General features: G+C 40.0%; 1 protein-coding gene across 1 annotated transcript; it reads left to right on the top strand.

Moving 5' to 3' along the window:
- The first annotated feature begins 2701 nt into the window (after nt 1-2701).
- On the top strand, nt 2702-21447 carry PRSS54 (serine protease 54). The gene is made up of 6 exons (XM_051974576.1): nt 2702-2812; nt 3838-3940; nt 11343-11523; nt 13637-13892; nt 14898-15029; nt 20863-21447. The coding sequence occupies exons 2-6, from the start codon at nt 3883-3885 to the stop codon at nt 21427-21429; spliced, it is 1194 nt and encodes a 397-aa protein (XP_051830536.1). The 5' UTR covers nt 2702-2812; nt 3838-3882; the 3' UTR covers nt 21430-21447.
- Nucleotides 21448-21614: the final 167 nt, after the last annotated feature.

The raw sequence follows: 21614 nt of genomic DNA, 5'->3' as shown, positions 1-21614 counted from the left end.
GTTATCACTCAAGATGAAACAAGCCTCAACTTGAGATTTCTCCTTGTGATTGATCCATTTTCATTGCAAAAGCCAAGACACATGGAAAAGATGACTTAGTACTGAAGGATGGGCAGATTGTTTGAGTCACTGGGATTTAAGTCTAAATTTCAAAGAGCAGATGAATGCCATGTACAGTAGTTTCTCTGATACAGCCCTCACAGCTAGAGCTGCAAAATTCAAAGCAGTCTTTGGCCAGTGGGGACTTCTTAAGCTGTAATTCTTGTGCCTTAGGATCTGGAAGGAATCTCAGAACTCATCCAGTCCAGCCTCTCTCTTTCATAGAAAAGAAAATGAAGGCTTACGGGGTTAGTGACTGATCCAAGGTCACACAGATGATCAACGATAGACTTGAAATTTGAACTTAGGTCACTGACTCTCTCAAGTTAATATGCTTTTTTCACTATCAATCCAATATTTGTGAAATGTCTTATTATATGCAGGATACTAGCTAGAAACTGAGGACAGAAAGACAAAAACAAAATCATCCCTGCCCTCAAGGACAACTTTAGGAACTGCTCATCAGAGAAATAACATATCCTTTCCACCAGAGAAATTACATATATATATATATATATATATTCACAAATAAATGCATTGTAATATGTGTATATATTCATATAGAATTCCCATATCTGTGTATGTTGATATTTGTATGTATACAGATGTATATGAACATATACAATCCATATATATTATCTATATATACACACATATCTGTGAAACAAATAAAGTTATCCATTCTGTATCATAACTTTCCCCATCACAGTTTCAATATACAGAGGATCAGAGTAAAAAATCAAATAGAAATTTAGGGGGGGAGTTTTGCAGAAGCTACAAATGACACACAAAGACACAGAAAAAGCTTAGAAACACAGAAATGCATAAAATATACATGTAGTATTGTATAAATATCAACATATTTTATCTTTTAATAACATAATTCTTCAGATTTCTTCTCTGGTACAAAGGGAGGGCCAAAATTTTTCCATGGATTTTCCAAATTGCAGGGTGATGGTGAGACCGTAACTCCAAAGGTATGGAAGGGATAACTGATAAGATAACCCTAGAATGAAAGATAGCTGCCTCTTGGGGGGCAGGAAAGGCCTCTCACCTAAGGCAATGCTCAAGTGGAGTGTCAAAGGAAGCCGAAAGATGAAGAAGTGGAGGAATCTGAGGCTTGGGGGACAACCAGGTCAAAGGTAAGAAGGCAGAAAATGGCATGTTGAGCATGAACACCAGGAAGTAGGTCAATATGACTGGGCTATAAAATGTATGGAAATAATCCCTAAGAGGACAAGGGATTTAAATGCCAAACAGAGGAATTTTAATTTGACCCTGGAGGTGATGGGGAGCTACTGGAGTTTATGACATGGCCAGACCTTCATTTAAGGAAAATTACATTTTATGGCTCTGTAGAGTAGGGAGATGCAACAATGAGGCGGCCATTACACTACACTATACTCCCATGGTTGTTCAGAATTGTCATTCTCTCTTCATTTCAATGCCATTCATACACTGCTGCTGAGAATATCTGAGCATATTCATGGCCAAGAAACTAAACTATTTTATATGGTAATTAGTTTTCTAAGAATGTACCATGCATGCTAAATCTCTCTAGATGGTAATTATTCTATTTTTTTTTTATTTGAGAAGTAATTACCATTGAGAAGTAATTTTTTTGCATTTGTATATTTTATATTGTATGTTCTATAATAGAATCTTTTTAGGAATATGGGACCGGAAAGACCAGCTTGAAAAAAAAATGGGCAAAGTAAAACTTGTCACACCCAGAGAGAGAATAATAGAGACTGAAGGTAGATCAAAGGACAATATTTTCACCTTTTTGTTGTTATTGTTTATTTATTTTTTTTCTTTTTCATATTTTCCCTTTTGATCTGATTTTTCTTGCACAGCATGACGAATATGGAAATATATTTAGAAAAATTGCATATGTTTAACCTATATCAGATTGCTTGCTGTTTAGGAGAGGGAGGAGAGAGGAGGAAGAGAGAAAAATTTGGGGACACAATGTTTTGCAAAGGTGGATGTTGAAAACTATCTTTGCATGTATTTGGAAAAAGAAAAAGAAAAGAATGGGCCAAATTGTTGCCATGTCTAAAGTTTACCTGAATTCAAAGCTCTAACTAGTAAGGGTGATTGGGGCTTTGTTCCAAAGTATCTAAATCTGGATGGCAATGGGTGATTGGGACTTTGATCCAAGATACCTTGGACAGCAGCATAGGAACAACTGGGCCCAGAATTATATAATGGTAACTAAATCAGGAAGTTCCTATTGTTTCCTTCGGTTTGCCAAACCTCTCTTCCCACAAGTGAGTTCTCCTGTCTGGCATTGCTCAGCTCCACTCAGTTCTCCCATCTCTATCAGAGGCTTCAGCAGCAGCAGCTTTACAATGTTCAGAGGTCTCTGTCTCCTTTCCTCCATTGAATTTCTCTCCAGAAGTTGACTTGAGGGGGCTCTCCCTGAATCTACATTGAAAATAGAAATCCACCTATATTTCTGATCCTGACTCATTCTGTGCCCCCTCTTCAAATTCTGTTTATATGGTGATGCCATAGTAACAGCGATGGCACAATTGAACATCCCTCCATCTTCTGCTTAAACAATTCATTTGTGGAACTAGATTTTTTTTTTTTAAATGCGGTCAAGGTGAAATCCTTTGTGTAGCATCAGTAAACTTGAAAGATTCAAGGAAGGGTTCTGAGGATCATACTGGGAACAAGAAACATGTGGTGACATGAAAGGAACAAGGTGACTTACAAACCGAGTTGGAGCAAGGCAACTTATTGATTCTTTGAAGTTTAAAACACATCTCCAGGACAGAAAAGCTGCTGAGGTGATAAGGAAAAATGAAGAATTATTCATAATAGGGGAGCAAAATGACAGGGCTAGAATAAAGTCTTCCAGAGACCTGAGACCCCACAAAGAAGTTACACTCGGAGGGAAGTGGCTTAAAACCCCAAGTGTTTACATTGCCACATGCTCCTTTCCCCTAAAAATGGAGTGTGGAAATAGGGTGACACAAGGGTGGGGATCTCATTTTGAGAAAAGACCTGAGAACAGGCTCTCTCTAAAAATCCCAACTCTGTCTTAGGTTGAGGAGAAAGGAAACAAGTATTGGGCATTTTCTCCTCCCTGGATCCTCCCAGGGATCCTGTGGGATCACTTAGTGGATAGAGCAACTAATTTCAAAATATGCCTCAGACATAAAATTATCCCTTAAGTGTACCCAGCCTCAGTTTCTCCATTTGTAAAATGGGGATAACAATAGCATCTATTTCACAGGGTTGTGGTGCAGTTTGAATGAAATAACATATATAAAGTGTTTTATGATCTTTAGCCAAAGAGGAAGGAAGTTTATCTGTACTTGTCTCAGAAGGCTACAATTCTGTAACATAAGAAAGTTGAAGTAGCATTAGACTTGGAAAACCAGAGTTCAAATCCTGCCTCAGATGATCCTAGGCAAACTGCTTGATCACTGCCTGCCTCAGTTTCTTCATTTGTAAAAAATGGCAACAATAATAGCATCTTTCTTTCTGTTTTTTTTTATATCAAATGAGAGAATATAAAAAGTTCTTTGCAAATCATAAAGTCCTCTCTGAATGCGAGCTGCTATGAACATGATGGTCGTGATGATGATGGTTGGCTTTCTAGACACTGAAAATGTGCTTCTGTCAAAGATAAAAAGAAAAAATAAATAAAACAGATTGAGGTGGGAAAAAAAGATATGTGTGAGCTGAGCCAAACGACTGAATCATGGGTGTTTTTTTTCACAGCTGTCCTGGGTTCTCAGCTGTCTCTCGCTGTGGTTCTCTTTCAGGATGGCAGCGAGGAGAAGGCCATTTTTTCTATTATTATGCATTTCACACTCTCTTACTGGTGAGTAATTTCTGTTTCTTTGGGGATAGCTCCAACAGGGGATGGTATCCAGAAACCATCAATTCATTGGAAAAGATCCATTCCCACAGACAGCCTCAGTCTTCTTTGAAGCTCAAAGTGATTTCTTTCACTGACAAAAGCAGGTTTCCAGTCAGCAGAAAGCTTTTGCCCTATAGGCAAAAGGAGGTTAAGATAGTGTCTCTCCCTATCTGCCATTAGACTAGAAACTAGTAATAACGGAAACCACCAGTGAATTAGGCACAAGAACTGTATTTATCAACAGAAGACCTGAGATCGGTGGTCCTGGTTAATCCATTCACTGAGTCTCTATTTTCTCAATTATTCAAATGGGAGCAGTTTTCATCATAGTTCATCATGGGACGATGGGATGAAATGAGATTATGGCTGTCAAGTGCTTAGTAACCACAAAGCCTTCCATCAATGAAAGCTCTTGTTAGTGTGACCCGGAATACTTGGGTATGCAAGGAAAGCCAGTGACAGTAAACACTAAAGGGTATAAACAATCTGATGAGAGACTTTGAACTGAACAGCACATAGAAAAATCCTATAGAAACACCTCCCAAGCAAAGTGCATCAGCATTAGGACTCGATGCACTCTCCTGATCAGATCATTGATTCACCATCCCCTTCCCATCTTCTGGCTGCTGGCCTAAATTGGCTATAGAGAAGGAACATGTTTATTCGCTTAGTGGGATTAGAGAAAAGAAGCCATCTAATAAGTTGAGGGGTGGAGAGGTTTATAATATTGGACAGAAATTCTCTCAGTCCCAGACAGTTATCCCTCTAAGATTATTTTTTCCAAGGGCAACTTTTCCTTCCAGCATCAGGCCTTGGTTGCTGATGCAAAGTCTCTTGTAGTTGGGAGCCAGGTCCTCTGTTGTTTGAAACTCTGAGGTATATCTGGCAAGAACATTTTAAAATAAGCCAAAAATGCTCATTCTTGAAATATATATGTATGAAATATTATATATATGAATAAAATGTATAATATACATTATGCCCCATAAAATGTTGTTGTATTTTGCATTTCCTCCGGAATAATTCAATTCTGCTTCACTAATAGAGCACAGCCCCTTCTTTGATGAGGGCACACCATCCCGGGCTGGTGCCTCCCATGTCATACAATCAATTCTAAAGTTCTTAAGAGAGACCTTGAGAGTGTCCTTGTATCACTTTTCCTGACTACCTTGCGAGCACTTGCCCTGTATCAGTTCTCCATAAGGTAATTTTTTTGGCAAGTATACATTTGGCATTCAAATTGGCAACCTAACAGAGTTGTGCCCTCTGCAGCCGAGCTAGTATGCTGGGCAGACTAGACTGAGAAAGAACCTCAGTATCTGGTACCTTATCCTGCCGGGTGATGTTCAGAATTTTTCTAAATTATAACCAAATTTGGTTTCCCAGAGAAATGTCAATTTCATGATGGCAAGCTTGCCCAGTTCTGTAATGGGCTTTAAAGCTTTCCCAGTCACCAACGGAGTGAATCAAGGCTGGGTGCTCCATCTCATGCTTTTTAGCATGACGTCTTCAGCCATGTTGTCAAACACCTTCAATGAGAACAAATACAGGATCAAAGTCAGCTACCATACTAATAGTAAATTCTTCAACTTAAAAGGTCACAAACTAAAACTAAAGTGGAGGGAGTGTTTGCAGATGATTGTGCACTCAATGCAGCCTCCAAAGCAGAGATGCTAGAAAATATGGGTCATTTCTCTACTGCTTGTGTTCATTTTGATCTAACAATTAAAACCAAGAAAACACAGGCCTTCCACCAGCCAGCACCACACCATCCATATGTAGAACCTTCCGTTACAGAGGGAAACTTTTGTTCTTCCCATTCAATTGCTTTTCTAACTCCTTTCCCCTTACATAGTTATCACCCTAACAGATCTACTTCCATTGCAGATGTCAAACTGGGCTGTGAAGGGAGGTACAAATTGTCCCTAAGGTACTATTTTGCCTGAGGCCAGTCCTAAAAATAATGCTTTGATTATCCATAACTGATGACCCAATCCATCCTCAAACGATGGATTTTTGTTTTTAAAGCTTTGCCTTTAGGAGTCAGAAAACATAAGGCTCCAACATTGACTCTTCCACCAAACTTGGGACCTGGTACCAATCACCCAAGAATTCTGTATCTTATTTCCTCAGCTGAAAAATGGAACTAATGACACCTTCCTTATCTCCCTTCCAGAAATGTAAAATCAAATGAAATAACAGATAAGAAAACACTTTGAGACAGAAAAAAATTCTATACATATGCAAAATATTTAACTGTTATTAACATATATTAAATTCTATTCCATTACATAGTTAAGGAATAAGATGATCTGGTTAATAGAATTTCCTAATAGATACTGTCTTATCATGTGTATGGTACATAAGCGATCACTTTCCAAAGTTTTCAGCAATAAAATATTTTAGAATATTCCCTTGCCCCCATTATGTTCTATTTTGTAGAAGCAGGTATTAGGTACAGTGAGCCTAAAGTCAGGAAGACAAGAGTACAAATCTAGCCTCAGACACTAGTCATGTCATTCTAGACAACTTCCTTAACCTCAGTTGTAAAATACAGATAATAATAACACCTTCCACCTAGAGTTGTGAAGATTAAATGAAATAATATTTGCAAAATGCTTAACACAGACACTTAATAAAGATTCATTTGCCATCTTTCCTTCTATTATTAGTACCTTGAAGAAAAAACTTGTTTTGTTTTGCCTTTGTGTTTTCAGTGCCTAGGGAGCATAGAGGATTCTTACTAAATGTTTGGTGAATTCCATTAAATGCCATTCAGTCTTAGATGATTCAGAAGGTACTCCACTGGATTGGTGAATGTTGGAATGTCCGTTATGTACAGTCTCTAGCTCGTAATCCAAAGGACAATGGAAAGAGACATGGTAGGAATAAACAGGCAGCAGCTTGTTACTAAGAAAAGATTTGCATGCAAGAAGTGAGATAAAAGAGATTATGGAAGATTCATCTGACCAGAAAAGGATGTGGGCTAGTGAGAATGGAAGTCAGCAGATGGACAGCTCAAGCAGAATACCCAAGATACTAAAAGAAGAAAATCTCCAGGGGGTTAGCGAGGATTTTTATTAGGAATTTATGGGAAAACATAGACAAGAATTCTGCAGGATGCAGAGAACATGTGGCAATGGCAAGAGGACCCCACGTTGCAGATCTTTCAAAGCAGACCATTGAATAATATATATTTAAAACATCATGACTATTGTTAGATGCAAGTTTTTGTGTGGGGGTGATCTCCAAGGACTCTCTCTCCCTCTTCTAAATCTCTGTTGTTCTTCAGTCAAATTCTGTCCAAATCTTATGGAATTGGTTTTAAACCAAACACAGTCCATAGATGCCCAAGTTCTAGATGCCCTATGATATCTTTGACCTTGGCTTTTTTTCAGAAGAAAAAAACAAAGTAGGACTTTTTCAACATCCTCTTAGATTTTTGTTTTAACTCTCCTCATAGCTGAAATGATGATGGTAATGGCTTTTCTCTCTCGAGTAAATGAGTTGGATACCGGTGTCAGGGGTCTCGAGATTCAAGGAATCAGAATTTGATGATCACCAAGCAGTTAGAAAGGGAAGGGAGAATGAGAGGAAGTAAATACATGTATAACAGAGGCAAGACAATATAAACATGGAACCAGGAGACTAAGGAACAATGGAAGAGAGTCTGTGCTATGTCATAATGAAAAGTCACATCTGAAGACTGATCTTTGTTAATTTTTATACTTTGTACTTAAGCAGAGTGAATGAAAAGTCATGCCCAAAAACTCATCTTTCTTAATGTTTGTCCTATTTTATGCAATATAGAAACTCAACCAGTGCATAATATAGTAGCAGCTCATTCAATTAAAGAGATTTATTTTCCCCAAAAATAACAAGTTCTCTAAAAGGCTGAGAGAAGGAACGGTGATCACATAAAAGAAAGGGTAGCCAAATAACACAAGACCATTCCACATTCACTAGTAACCATAGAAGATCATTCTACACCATCTATCTCTTCATGTCATTTTTAGATATCACCCAGGTCACTTGAGAGGTAATATGAAATGAGCATTGGCAATCCAACTTTAGGGAGTTGGAGGACCCAGATTTAAATCCCAATCCTGTTATTTTGCTGGTCATGTGAGCTTGGGTAAATTGTTCAAAGTCTTAGTTTCTTCACATATAACACAGTGGGGTTAGATTAGACAATTTCCAACTCTAGACCCTAGAAATTAAAAATCAAATTTCCACAATTAGATCTGGAGATTTTTAGTGCTGGAAGCTTTTTTTCCCAAAAAAAATTCCTTTATGGATTCCAGACTGGTAACGAAATGACAAAGTAAGCTGTCCTTGTGTTCTACCCTACATTTCCAACCTCTTCTTCAATTGTGTAGAGAAAGCAGGTCTGTGTATTTACCTTAGAGGACATCTAAGGGTTCAAGAATGTTTGTGCTGTATCTGAAAGTTCAGTGAATATTTAACTTAAATTCAAGACAAAATGAAACCCAGACTACCCTGGATACCTGTAATTCAGGGTGATTCTGTACCTGCCAGAGAATACAAATACACTGTAGTACTTGAAAGCCAAAGAGGAAAAACACAAAAGCCTTGTTCATTAGTTCCATGAATATTTATTATGCACTGTTCACAAGGCTCAAGCAGGCCATTATGATTCCCAGATCTTTTGAAAGGAGAGCATAGATTTAGAGGAACATGGGATAGAATGGAAGAATAGAGGAATAGAAGAATAGAAGAGATGGTGAAATGGAAAAAGGGTGGAAGGAAAAAGTAAGGAGCAACACAGTAAGGACCTGCACATGGGACAAGATGTTTGGGTCCAAAGTATTCCATTTGGATTGACTTCAGTCGAGTTGGAGGAGTTCAGCTCATCCTAGTACACCTTTCTGCTGTAAGTCGACCAAAAAAACCATGGTACTCTCATATTAATCCTTTGGTGCTGTCCTTGGTGGGACAGAAAATCAGGGTATTAGATCATTAGTTGAAATACATGAATATGCTGCTGGGTGATGCAGTAAATAGAATACTAACCTGGGAGTCAAGGACCTGAATTCAAATCCAGACTTGAACATTTACAAGTTATGTTACTCTGTTACAATTGATCAATGATGGACAGAAGCAGCTACACCTCGAGAAGGAATACTGGGAAATAAGTGTAAACTGTTTGCATTTTTGTTTTTCTTCCCAGGTTATTTCTACCTTCTGAATCCAATTCTCCTTGTGCAACAAGAGAACTGTTTGGTTCTGCAAACATATATTGTATCTAGGATATACTGTAACCTATTTAATATGTATAAGACTGCCTGCCATCTAGGGGAGGGGGTGGAGTGAGGGAAGGGAAAAGTTGGAACAGAAGTGAGTGCAAGGGATAATTGTAAAAAATTACCCAGGCATATGTTCTGTCAATAAAAAGTTAGAATAAAAAAAAATTTAAAAAGTTATGTTACTCTGGGCAAGTCATTTAACCCTGATTGCCTCAAAAAAAATTGCATACATGTAATACTGAGCAAGAGAACTTTCTAAGGACCTATGATGTAGCACAGTACGGTGAAAAGAGGGCAAGCTTTGGAATCAGGACACCTGGGTTCAGATTGCTTCTCTGCTAATTACTATCTATTTGACTTTGGTCAAATCATCTCTAGACTTCATCTAAAGCATGTGACCTGGGGAAGAATTTAGCTTAAAAAGGCCAAAGGTTCCTCCCATTTTCAGGACCATTTCCAATCATCCTGATCCATAGCCGGCCATTGGATACAGATGGCTCTGGAGGGGAAAGGTGACCTTGCACAGCCCTTCCTCACTTAAATCCAGTTCACTTGCATGTCATGACATCACCTCCCTGATGTCATGGTCCTTCTTGAGGACAAAAGAGCTCCTCTCCAAAGCTCATCTAAAACATGTACTAGCTGACCTTTAAAAATCCCTTCCCATTCTAGGCTATATCCAATCCTCAGATGGATTAGAAACCATCTCAGAGAGAGTGTTACAATTCAATGGGAGTTGAAATCAAACAGTTAAACTGAGATCTCAGGACAGAAATCTTCTCTTAGCCCATAAGGGTATCACATATGTGGGTCTAAAGACTGATTAATTGTGAGCATGAATGAAATGATCAAAGTTTTTGAATGGAATGTATCCTGGGCAATACGCAATAGAAAAGAGAGCCAAGCCCCAAATATGGGACCCAGGGAAGCATGACATGCAGGGTTATGTATCTATGGCCTGAAGGGCAGTTGACTCAAGTCCCAAGGTGCATAAGAAGAAATAGGCATTCAAATATCACAGATGAAAATAATATTGAACAGTAGCCAGGGAGTGCCATTTTCCTTTCACCACATTCACAATACAATGTCTAAAAGGACATTTGATGGCTCTGTAGATAACTATTAAATAGCGACATAAAGATTGTACCAATTCTATCAGCATTCTACTAGCACAAGCTTCTCTTGCCCTCAGCTGTGCTAGGAACACTGTTACAATAGGGGCATCCCATCTGTATGAGATGGGTGGCACAAAATGTCCTGAAAGCCCTATCTTCACTCCACACACGACAAGAGGAAGAAAAAAACCTCAAAGTCTATCTAATCTCATAATCTCATGAAAGGGTGGCTTCTCAGAGAAAGGCTTTTGTTTATATCTTACAAAAGATATTTGTCCTTAGTGTCCTATGCATGATTTCTTCCCCCCCTTTCCCTTTCCTCTCCCTTTCCTTCCTTCATTCTCTCTACCTTTTCTCTCTCCCTCTCCCTCTCCTTCCTTCTTTCATTTTTTCTCCCTCTTTCTTTTCATTTCCTCATCTTCCCTTTCCCTTTTTGCTCTCCCTCATTCTTTGTCTCTCTGTGTGTCCCTGTCTCTCCCTCCCTCTCTTCTTTCCTCCTTCCCTCTCTCATCTTTTCTCTCTGTTTCTCTCTCTTATTACTCTCCCTCATTCTCTGTCTCTGTCTGTTTTTCCCTCTCTCTCTCCTTCCCTCCTTCCCTCTTTCTTGTTCTCTCCACCCTTCTCTCCTTCCCTCCCTCTTTCTTCTCCCCTCTTTTCTTCTCTTCTTCCTTCCCCCTTCCATCTTAAAGCAAACCTATGTATATACCAAATAATGCTTACCTTATCTCTTAGTCATTCGTGTATTTATTTTGTTAATACTATGCATTAAACTGAAAAGAAATTTTTTTGGAAATAAATAATAATGCCTTCTCTTATGTGCAGCTTAAGCTGTTCTTGTAACACAATTTATGTTCTATCCTGGGTACTAAGAATTTGGGGACAGGAGAAGAGGGAAGAGTGAGAAAATAGAGAGAGGTTCAAGAAGTCTTTGACTGCTGCCCCAAGAATTCCTCTGAGAGCTTGACCTGCCTTTCCTTGCAGGTTGTTTGATCGAGGGTGGCTTCATTTCTGCTTTTCTCCCCAATGATGGTGAAGATTTGGCAACGGTGGATATGTTCCCTTGGGTAGTTTCTCTGCAGGATTCACAATATACTCCTTTGACTTTAGGATGCATCCTAAATGAGTTCTGGATCCTAAGCATCGCTTCCCGCTTTCAGAACAGGCCAGTATCAGCTGTTTCCTTATTCCTATACCTGAGCTACCTCAGACAGTTACAAGGACCTGGAAAGGGACAGGGAAGGGATTGGGGATGGGGAGAGGAAAGGCCAGAGAGTGCTTAAAGATGGTCCTGTTGGCTCTTTTCAACAATGAGATGATTCGAAGCAATTCCAAAAGATTTGTGATGGAGAGAGCCACCTGCATCCAGAGAGAGGAGTGAATGTGGATCAAAGCATGGTACTTGCACCTTTTTTGTTGTTTGCTTAGTTTTTATTTTCTTTCTCATTTTTTTCTTCTTTTTGATCTGATTTTTCTTGCATAGCATGATAAATGTGGAAATATGTTTATAAGAATTGCACATGTTTAACCTATATTGGATTATTTGCTGTCTACGTGAAGAGGGGGAGGGAAGGAGAAAAATTCAGAACATCAGGTTTTGCGAGGATGAATGCTGAAAACTATCTTTACATGCATTTTGAATAATAAAAAGCTATTACTTTTAAATTTTTTAAAAAAAGAGATAGTCTGGGGCATTGTGCCCATCCTCTGTCTGGAGATCACAGTTCATCTCTAATTTTTGGCGACAGGAATTTGACAGATTCAACCCTTCTCGTACCACACAGCATGCTGAGTTCTAAAAATCTTCAGCCTCCAAAGGCTTGACTCAGCGAGAGTTGGCTGGGCTGTTTTATTTTTGTTTTGTTTTGTTTTGAACCTGCATGGGAATCTAGTAACTAGGCCAATTGAAAAATGGCATTCTACCTGAATTTTGGAGAAAATGTTTTAATGATAAAAAAGCACTGGCTTATCCCACAGCAAGATGCTACTTCTTCCTTATTGGTTCAGGACCACTTCCCTTTGATATCATCATTATTACTTTTGATTAGTGAACAATGTGAGAAATCAGGTTTCTGCTCGGGAGAATTGGAAACAAGTAAGATGTGCCCTAGAACTTATGAAGATATTTTCCTTCCCTGCCTGCCTCCTCACCCTCTATCTATTAGCCAACAGTGAGATTAAGCCTTTTGGAAGAGTGGGTTTCTCCCTCCCCACTTTCCTCTCCCCTATAGAGACACCAAGCTAGGAGATTACTATCATTCTCTATAAAGTTGTTATTCCTGCATTTGAAAAACCTTTATTAAGCTCCTGTGTCAAGCATGTGACATACAAAGACATTAGTGAAATAGTTCTTAATCTCAAAGGGTTTCTATTCTATTGGGAAAGACCAATATATGTAGATAAACACAGAATATACACAGAAAATAGCACTTTCAACTGGAGAAATCAAAAAAGGCTTCTTGTACAAGGTAGCATCTGAGCAGAGCCTGGAGAGGAGCTGGGATATTAAGAGGCTAAGAGGTGGCTCAGTAGATTCAGCACCAAGGCTAGAGTCAGCAAGAGCTGAGTTCAAATCTAGATCAGACACTTACTACCTATGTGATTCTGGGCAAGTTACTTCACTCTGGGTGCCTCGGTTTTCTCATTTGTAAAATGAGCTGGAAAAGGAAATGGCCAACCACTGCAGGGTCTTTGCCAAGAAATCCCCATATGGAATCATGGAGAGTCAGACATGACTAAACAAGGTGAAGGAGAGAGTTACTTCCGTGGCCACTGAGAGAATTAATTTTTCTTGACTGAACCTACATGTTACCAAAGGCTTTGTTTATCTTTTTATCTTTTCCCAGTGATGAGGGGAAGAAAAAATGGAAGTAGAAAGAAGGAAAAAATAAAGACTTGTTCATTTAAAAAATAATTCTAATTTTTTTTTAAGCAATGTCGTATTCAGGGAATATAAAGCAGCCCAATATTGGCTAGAACACAGTGTCAGAGGGGATATGTTGTGTAATCAGTGATTAAACCCAGGGATTCTTGGGTTTGCCAACAAGAAGCCTGCTCTGTTCAATGTTGCCTCCCTATTTTCTTTGGCACCAAGGGTTTGTCCCCACAGAGCAAAACAGCAAAACTGCATGGAGTGGGGGGCGCAGTGTGTGTATTGGGGAGCAGATTGGGGGTGTGGTATATGTGGAGGAAAGATGATGGCTTCCCTTCTTCCTGGCTGTCGGTGGAGAAGCTCCCCCAGGTATTTTTGGCTCATTACCTGCTTTGTTTCTCTCCAGGAAGACGGTTTTGGCACTGGTGGGTATTACGGACATGAATGCCAGGAGAAGAACCCAGCCAGAGTATCTCATCACTGTCATTCTCAGACACGAGGGCTTTAATTCCATGACCATGGAGAATAACATTGCTCTCCTGAAGACCTACACAGCCATAGAGTTCAATGACCAAGTTCAACCCATCTGCTTCACCAACAGGAACCTGGCCCCAGGAATCCTGGAGAACTGCTGGGTGTCAGGATGGATTCACACTGCTGCAGTTAATGCCTTTATTCTAATAAAGGAGGGTGTGTGTTGGAAATGGGCTTGACTTGTACAACGATCTCAATGTTATCTTAATTATTCCTGCCACTTACAGCAAAAAAAAAAAAAAAAAAAAAAAAAGTTGGGCTGGAAACCTCGCAGGTGGCTCAGTGGATATAGATCACCAGGCCTGGAATCAGTTCAAATCTGGCCTCAGACATTAGCTGTGTGACTCTGAGCCAGTCACTTCACGCTGTCTGCCTCAGTTTCCTCATCTGTCAAATGAGCTGGAGAGGAAAATGGCAAACTGCTCCAGTATCTCTGCCAAGAAAACCCCAAATGAGGTTCAGACAGGACTGTCAATAGCAAGAAACTTTCACACACATATACATTAAACAAAAGGGGTCACATGGGGCTGGTAGTTTCTTGGAAAAAGCCCAGTTTTTCCTCAGCTAGGTGTCTCCATGGATAGAGCACTGGGCCTGGAATCAGAAAGCCTTGAGTCCATTTTAGCTAGCTTTATGAGCCTGGCAATGGGGATAATAATAATATCTACCTCACAGGGGTATTGGGAGCATAAAATGAAATATTTGTAAAGTGCTCTATAAATGCTATCAATATCATTAATATTAATATTATTAATTCATAAATACAGGCCCATACAGTCCCTTAAACAATGATTTCTTCCAATCCCAAGTTGAGTCCAGTATTCCTGAATATTGGTAACAACTGATAGGAAAAGGGGTTGATTGCCCCTTCAACTCACCCAAACTGATGTCAGTATTCTCTTAGATAAGCTATCACAGTAGACTATGTCAAGCAAAAAGCACCAAATGTGGTGCTGTTCCAGGCAGAGGCCTTGGGCTCAAATTCTAATTGTATTCCTTGCTAGAAAAGAGTTTGAGAGATTGAAAGTGACATTCCCCATTCCCTGCTATTTTAGCATCTTTATTCAGATAGTCTGAGCAAAGGAGGAGGCCTTTGTGTTAATGTATACTGGGCTTGCTTTTTCATGGTCCAGAATAGAAAGAGAATGAAGATGGGCGTCCTAAGGAAGCTCCCGGTGGAGGAAGTGTGGCCCTGTTCCTTAAAGAGACCCTGGGGAACTGCTTGCTACAGCGCTAAAGAAGAGAACAATATCTTTGGATGCTTGGTAAGAAAAAACCAGTGGGAAGCATGGAATGTAAGAATATGGGAGAAGCTGTGGGCCACATTAAATCACTTGACACATTTTTTGCTTAAATTAAAATTGTTAATGACTGACATCCTTGAGGGACCTCAACTCAAGTGAATGAAATGAGCCTTTATGAAGAGCTTCTAATGTATAGGGTGTTGGGTTGAGCTTTAGTAGATTTAATCATGAACTTATTTTTATCCAGCTTAATGTCCTCCAACTGCTTAAAATAGATAAAAGTTCTATGGGACTAAACTTTTATTTTAAATAGAGGTCTTTATCACCTGTTTAGGGGCTTCAATAGCTAGAAGACTAAGTTTGGAGTCAGGAAAATTGAGTTCAAATCCTCCCTCGGAGACTTAATAGTTATGTCCTCCTGCTCTCAGCCTCAGTTTCCTCACCTGTAAAAATGAAGAGCTCAGAACCAATGATGTCCAAGATCTGCAATCCTACAAGTTTTCTTAAATAAAGTCTCCCTAAATGTACCACAAACCATGCTTATTCTGAAAACTGCATGGGTTCTAGGCTTATTAAAACTTTAATCAAATTTTCCCTCTAAACTGTTCAGTTCTGCAAACATATATTGTATCTAGGATATACTGCAACATATCTAACATATATAGGTCTGCTTGCCATCTAGGGGAGAGGGTGGAGGGAGGGAGGGGAAAAATCGGAACAGAGACAAGTGCAAGGGATAATGTTGTAAAAAAATTACCCTGGCATGGATTCTGTCAATAAAAAGTTATTATTAAATTAAATTAAATAAAATATTAAAAAAAATATAATACAGATTTTCCCTCTAAATAACATTCAGAAATCCTAAATGGAAACCACAGCTAGGTCTCAATTAGTTCAAGTAATGAATTTTTAGAAGTAGTTGAAAGCATTTAAATTGATAATTACATAAAATATGGTATGGAATCCAGCTCACTGGAATTATGTGGTATAGTTCCACTTCTCAGAGACTAATTTTTCTTTTTAATAGTATTTTTTCCAAATATATGTAAAGACAAATTTTAACACTCATATATTTAAATTCTAATTTTGAAATATTCTGTCTTCCTCCTCTGCCCAAGACGGTAAGCTATTTGATATAGGTTATATATGTGCAATCAGGTAAAACATATTTCCATATTAGTCATAATGTAAAAGAAGAAACAGACCCAAAAATTAAAGTAAAAATAGTATGCTTTGATCCACATTCAGATTTCATCAGTTCTTTCTCTGGAAGTGGCTAGAATTTTTTATCATGAGTTCTTTGGAACTGTCATGGATCACTGTATTACTGAGAATAGCTTAGTCAGTCATAGTTGATTATCACACAATGTGGTTATTGTTTACAATGATCTCCTGGTTCTGTTCACTTCACTCTACATCAGTTCATGTAAATCTTTCCATGTTTTTTTCTGAAATCTACCTACTCATCATTTCTTATAGCACAGCAATATTCCATTACATTCATATACCACAATTTGTTCAGCTATTTCCTAATTGATGGGCAAGGGATTCACTATCTGAACTAATTAGACCCATCTACATTTTAAGGAGAAAAGATGAGATGTCAGACATTCAAACTGAGAAAACAATTTTACATGGATAAATGCAACACAGACCCAAAGTTATGAGACTCCTCCAAGGAGGGAAAGGCTTTTTGTTGAGCATGATACTTGAGCCTTTCTGGGTGCTAGAGGTTCCAGAAGGCAGAGGGGAAGAAGGACTCTATAATAGGAGTGAGCAACAGAGCAAAGACAGGAGATATAAAGGTCATTTATAGGGAAAAGTTAGAAAGCCAGTCTGGCTAAAAAGTAGGCTGTATCCATTTATATTTATCATAATATTGCCCTTCTCACAACTTCATTGAATAGATAACACAAATCCTTATCGCTTCCAAACTGAGGTTCAGAGAGAGAAAGTGATTTTGCTTTTTGGACACTATGTGTGGGAAGGAGAACTGAAGCAGGTCCTGGGACTACTGAGATAAGGGCCACTTCCATCAACCCCCACACTCTGACAATCTCTGACAAGATAGAACCTGGAACCAGGAAGACCAGAGTTGAAATTCAACCTCAGATACTTAATAGCTGTATGATTCTGAGCAAGTCACTTAACTTTGCCTAGGTTTCCTTTTCTTGAAAAAACAGAGGATTAAAAAAAAAAAAACACAGATGATACTATTGCTGTTACAAGTAGAAACTGAGTTAACATATGCAAAACTCTTTGCAAATTTTAAAATGATATGTAAATGCTAACTATTGTTTCCGGTTTGTACTTGAGGGAACACACAGAATGAGCATGTGGACTTGGCAAATATCTAGTTAAGCTATGGATATATAACATGCATGAAGAGTGTAAAGTGAAATAATGCTAAAGTAGTAGATTATAGAGGACCAGAAATGTGGGGACAAGGGGTCTGCACTTAGCCCAGAACAAAGGGAGTCATAGAAAGTTATTGAGCTAGAGAGTTACAAAATTAGATCTCTGCTTTAGGAAGATTTCTTTTGAATTGGAGAGGGAAAATTCTGGAGACCGGAAGATTCAGGAGGCAACCTGAGATAAACATCTTATCTACTGGCCATTCAAATCTTTGGTATCCCATAAATGACTTTATTTAGAAAATTTAGAAAAACTAAAATTAGGGGGTTCTGAAAAGTTGACATTTGAAAAACATTTGAATAAAATTTTCTAGTTGGCCCCAGATAGGATGAATCTCCCAACCTGTAAGTCAAACAATCCTGTTTTGACGATAAAAAGCATGGACACTGGTTTCACAAAGAGTGTTTTAAGTCACAGAGAATGAGGTCATTTGAACCTGTCCTCACATTCCCAGTTCCAAGGTATTTTTGGCAACAGTTGCTTTTTAACACTTCTTTTCCCCTTGCCAAAGCATTCATTCATGCCATCCATGTATAATAAAATAAATCACCACCATCAAACTGATTAAAAGGACCAACGTTTTGTTACAGGACTAAGTGGATCAGACAGGGGGAGCAGAATAATTAGAGAGAGATGAAATTTTCCATTAACATCCTACTATGTATCAGCCAAGACAGAGGCATAGATTACTTAACAAGACAATTAAAATTCAATGTAATCCGGGCTTTCAGGAATCATCTCTGAATTTCTTGGGGTGAGGGTGAGGGGCAGATTCTGGAAACGACCATATAATTGAACAGGTTAACCCTTTTAGTGCCCAAGTATTTAACTGCTTTGAGGAAGGAAAGTTCTGGAGGAGGGGGTTGTAGAATTTAATGGAAATATTTTCAAGATGGATAGATACTTCTCTGCTTCTTAAACAGAGTATAATGTACCAGGTATCTTGATTACTCAAGGTCATTGTTATAAATCATCAGCTATTATAATGTTTAAAAACTGTAAAGATAGCACGATACAGGATTGAATGAGCAGTGACTTGAGAAGTAGCCTGGACATTTTTTTTCTATTCTAGCCCTCTTTTTAGTTATTTCTCTTGTAAAAACTATGAAGGATCAATTGTTAGATGACCACTTAGGCATTACAATATGGCTCCATTCCTAAAAAATTAGTAAATTCGCAGTTCCCGAATGAGTTTGGTGGTATTTTCCTCTCAGGGGTCCTTCCCTCTGATCAGATCAACAAAATTTCTCTCTCTCTCTCTCTCTCTCTCTCTCTCTCTCTCTCTCTCTCTCTCTCTCTCTCTCTCTTTTCTCGCTATCTTTATTACTCCTGTCTCTGTCTCTCTCCCTCTTCCTGTCTCTTATCACTCTGTCTGTCTCTGACTCTATCTCTTTTTCTGTCTCTGTCACTTGTCTCTGTCTGTCTCTGAGTGTGTCTGTGTTTGTCTCTCTCCTGCTTGGTTAAATGAAAGGCAATCCAGTCAACACCATGCATTTATTAAGCATTCACTGTGTGTACCACTGATTTCTAAAGTCCAGCCTGAGTCTAAAGCCCTAGATGCCATTACCTGTGATGGCAGCTGCATTAAAACGATGGTGACAGGGACTGCGCTTTCCCCCACCTCACTGACGGTGACTTTGCTGTCAGATCTCACAAGCCTCCCTCCCTGCAGGTTTCGTCATTTAATCTTAATCTGGAGCCTGTCAGTTTCTCATCGACTGAAATTCGGTCACAGGTTCTTCCAAGCTCTTTGACTTTCAGCAGACTTCCAGAAAGATGGTTGGTCGGTTTGTTGTTGTCCCCCATTCTCAAAGAGAAGCACTTACAATTACAACATGTCTGACGGTGGCTGATCAATGAGCTCTGAATGCTCTACCACAGGTCACAAATAGTCCATTTGAACATCTGGCCTGGAGATGTCTCTAAATTTGTGCATCTCATTTTTCTTTTGGGCTACTGTAATTCTACTTTGCTCTTAGAACCTATGGCACCTTCTTTGATGAGGGCACGCCATGGTGTCCATGTCATGCAATCAATTCCAAATTCTTTCAGAGTATTCTTATATAATTTCTTTCAGAAAAATACAACATGGATCAACTTTATTCTCAGCTAAAGCTTATGAATACATTTAGGGATTGATTCTTGGTTGTCAAGGGGAAATAATGCTGAGTTGACAAGCCATTTTGGAAGCTTATGAGTTTTAGACAGTTTTTCCAGTGAAATCCGACAAGTATTTATTAGTCACATGCTGTATACAAGGCAGTATACAAAATGCTGAGGATATAAAGAGGAAACATGCTCTACCAGCAAGATGACTTTTCCTATATATGTAATTTTTCACTGTGATGGCAGGCTTTTAAAATCACACTTGATTTTTTTTTTTCTGAAGACAGAAGAACATAGTTGAGTAAGTATACTATACTTAGTGGAGTCCTGCTGAAATAAAAATTAAATTGGCATTTGACTGACTCTTTGGAATTGGCTGAAATGAGTAGAAACTGAACAGGTCCTGTGTCTAACAAATACCACACTTCCCAAAATGTGAAAGTATCCTGCAAGGCATTTAGGGAAGCGTAGTTCAGAGACTTCTTAGGCTGAGAAAGCAACAGGTTGTTCTCATTTTTTTTAAAAAAAAGGAAAATATGGTTAAAAACCAAAATAAAACTAGTTAGCGCCCTCCATCTCTGCCCTCCCCTTATGCTGCCTTATTCCAGCAATCTCTGAATTGGTATAGACTCAGCACGGTCCCCTAACTGCAACTTAGACCCCCTGAGCTCAAATGGTCCACCAGCCTCGGCTGCCAAAGCAACTGAAGTATAAGCTTGAGCCATCATGGCTAGCCAGAAAAAAAAAAAAAAAAGTTAGAGATCAAGGTTCCCAAGGGGGATGGAGTGTCTTGTGGAAAGCTTTCTGCCGGAAGCCCAGTTCCTAAGCCAGCTGAATCTCAGGGTCCACAACGTTGTGGTTAAAGTGGGAAATGCTCTGGCTTTGACGTCAAATCTCAACTGAGCCGTTTACTGCCTTCTGTGAGCTTCTGTGAGCCTGCAGCAAACCCCTCAGTTTCCTCATCTGGAAAATGGGGAGGCTGGAGCACAGCCTCTGCAGACCTTGCAGACATTAAGGTCAGAGAGGAAATTAAGCGGAGAGAAAAACAGTGAGCATTTTTTTTTAAAGAAAGGAAAAGCAACAATCTGAAATTCTGGAAATTCAAGAAAATGTTAATACACGAAATTAAAAGATGAAGGTTTTATGACTTGAAAAAAATCAAGATTAGGGAATTTATATAACCACAATTCCCCCGCCAGCTCGCAGGTTAGACCAAAAATAGCCATAATCTCTTTTTCTCTCGCTGCCAGCAGGGAGGATCGCGCGGCGGCAACAACAGCGGCGGGAGGGAAGGGACTTAGGTGAGCTCTGAAAGCGCTTTCCTTTTTCACAGGGAGACCCGGGGAACCCGGTGATGTGCCAGGCGAAGGAGACCAGCCTGTGGGTCCTGAGCGGGATCCTGAGCAGCGGGGGCGTGAGCTGCGGGGGGCCCTTTCTCTGCACCAAGCTCTCTTACTACGGAGACTGGATTTCCAAACGGATCATGAATGAAGGGGCCAATTTCTGCCCCGTCTTCAGCTGGGAAGAGCTGCCATCCACAGCCTCGCCCGCAGCGAGAGCCCAGCTGCAGAACGTCACGCCGGGGGCGCTCCCCCAAGCCTTCTCCTTGCCGCCGCCGCCTCGGAAGAAGAGCCACTCAAAGAAGCACAAAAAACACGGCCGCCTGAAGCTGAAGCCCCTTAAAATGGCCCCCGCCAGAGAGGAGGATTCTGGGAGTGCGGAAGCGGAATCCCCGCAGGACCAGCTGCAGAGGGCCGCTTTGATGGACAGCTCGGAGCCTGTCTATTACGACTACTACAGCGGGGAGGTCATGCCCATCGCGGGCCGGGCCGGCCCGGGTCAGGCCGGGGCGGTGACCTCCGCCCTGTGCACTCTGACCCTTCTCTTCGGGCGCATCTGACCGGGAGGGAGCCGGCTGGCCCGAGAAGGCTCCCTCGCTCCCTGCGCTGCGGCCACGCCGGGAGGACGCTCCGCCAGGCTTGTGGCCGAGGTCTCCTCCGTCCCGGGCCGCCGGGGACGGAGGCGCGCCCAGGAGCCCCCCGAGGCCGTCCCCTGGGCTCGGAGACCCGAGCGCGGAGGAGCCCG

Source organism: Antechinus flavipes, chromosome 2, assembly GCF_016432865.1.
Source record: "Antechinus flavipes isolate AdamAnt ecotype Samford, QLD, Australia chromosome 2, AdamAnt_v2, whole genome shotgun sequence".
NCBI classification, from domain to species: Eukaryota; Metazoa; Chordata; class Mammalia; order Dasyuromorphia; family Dasyuridae; genus Antechinus; species Antechinus flavipes.
This window is presented reverse-complemented; position numbering and strand designations above follow the sequence as displayed.

Excerpts from the sequence above, each read along its gene's own strand:
- PRSS54 (XM_051974576.1), top strand. The coding sequence starts at position 3,883 with ATGGCAGCGAGGAGAAGGCCATTTTTTCTATTATTATGCATTTCACAC. Across the intron at positions 3,941-11,342 it reads CATTTCACACTCTCTTACTG|GTTGTTTGATCGAGGGTGGC; the intron begins GTGAGTAATTTC and ends CTTTCCTTGCAG. Across the intron at positions 13,893-14,897 it reads GATGGATTCACACTGCTGCA|AATAGAAAGAGAATGAAGAT; the intron begins GTTAATGCCTTT and ends TTCATGGTCCAG.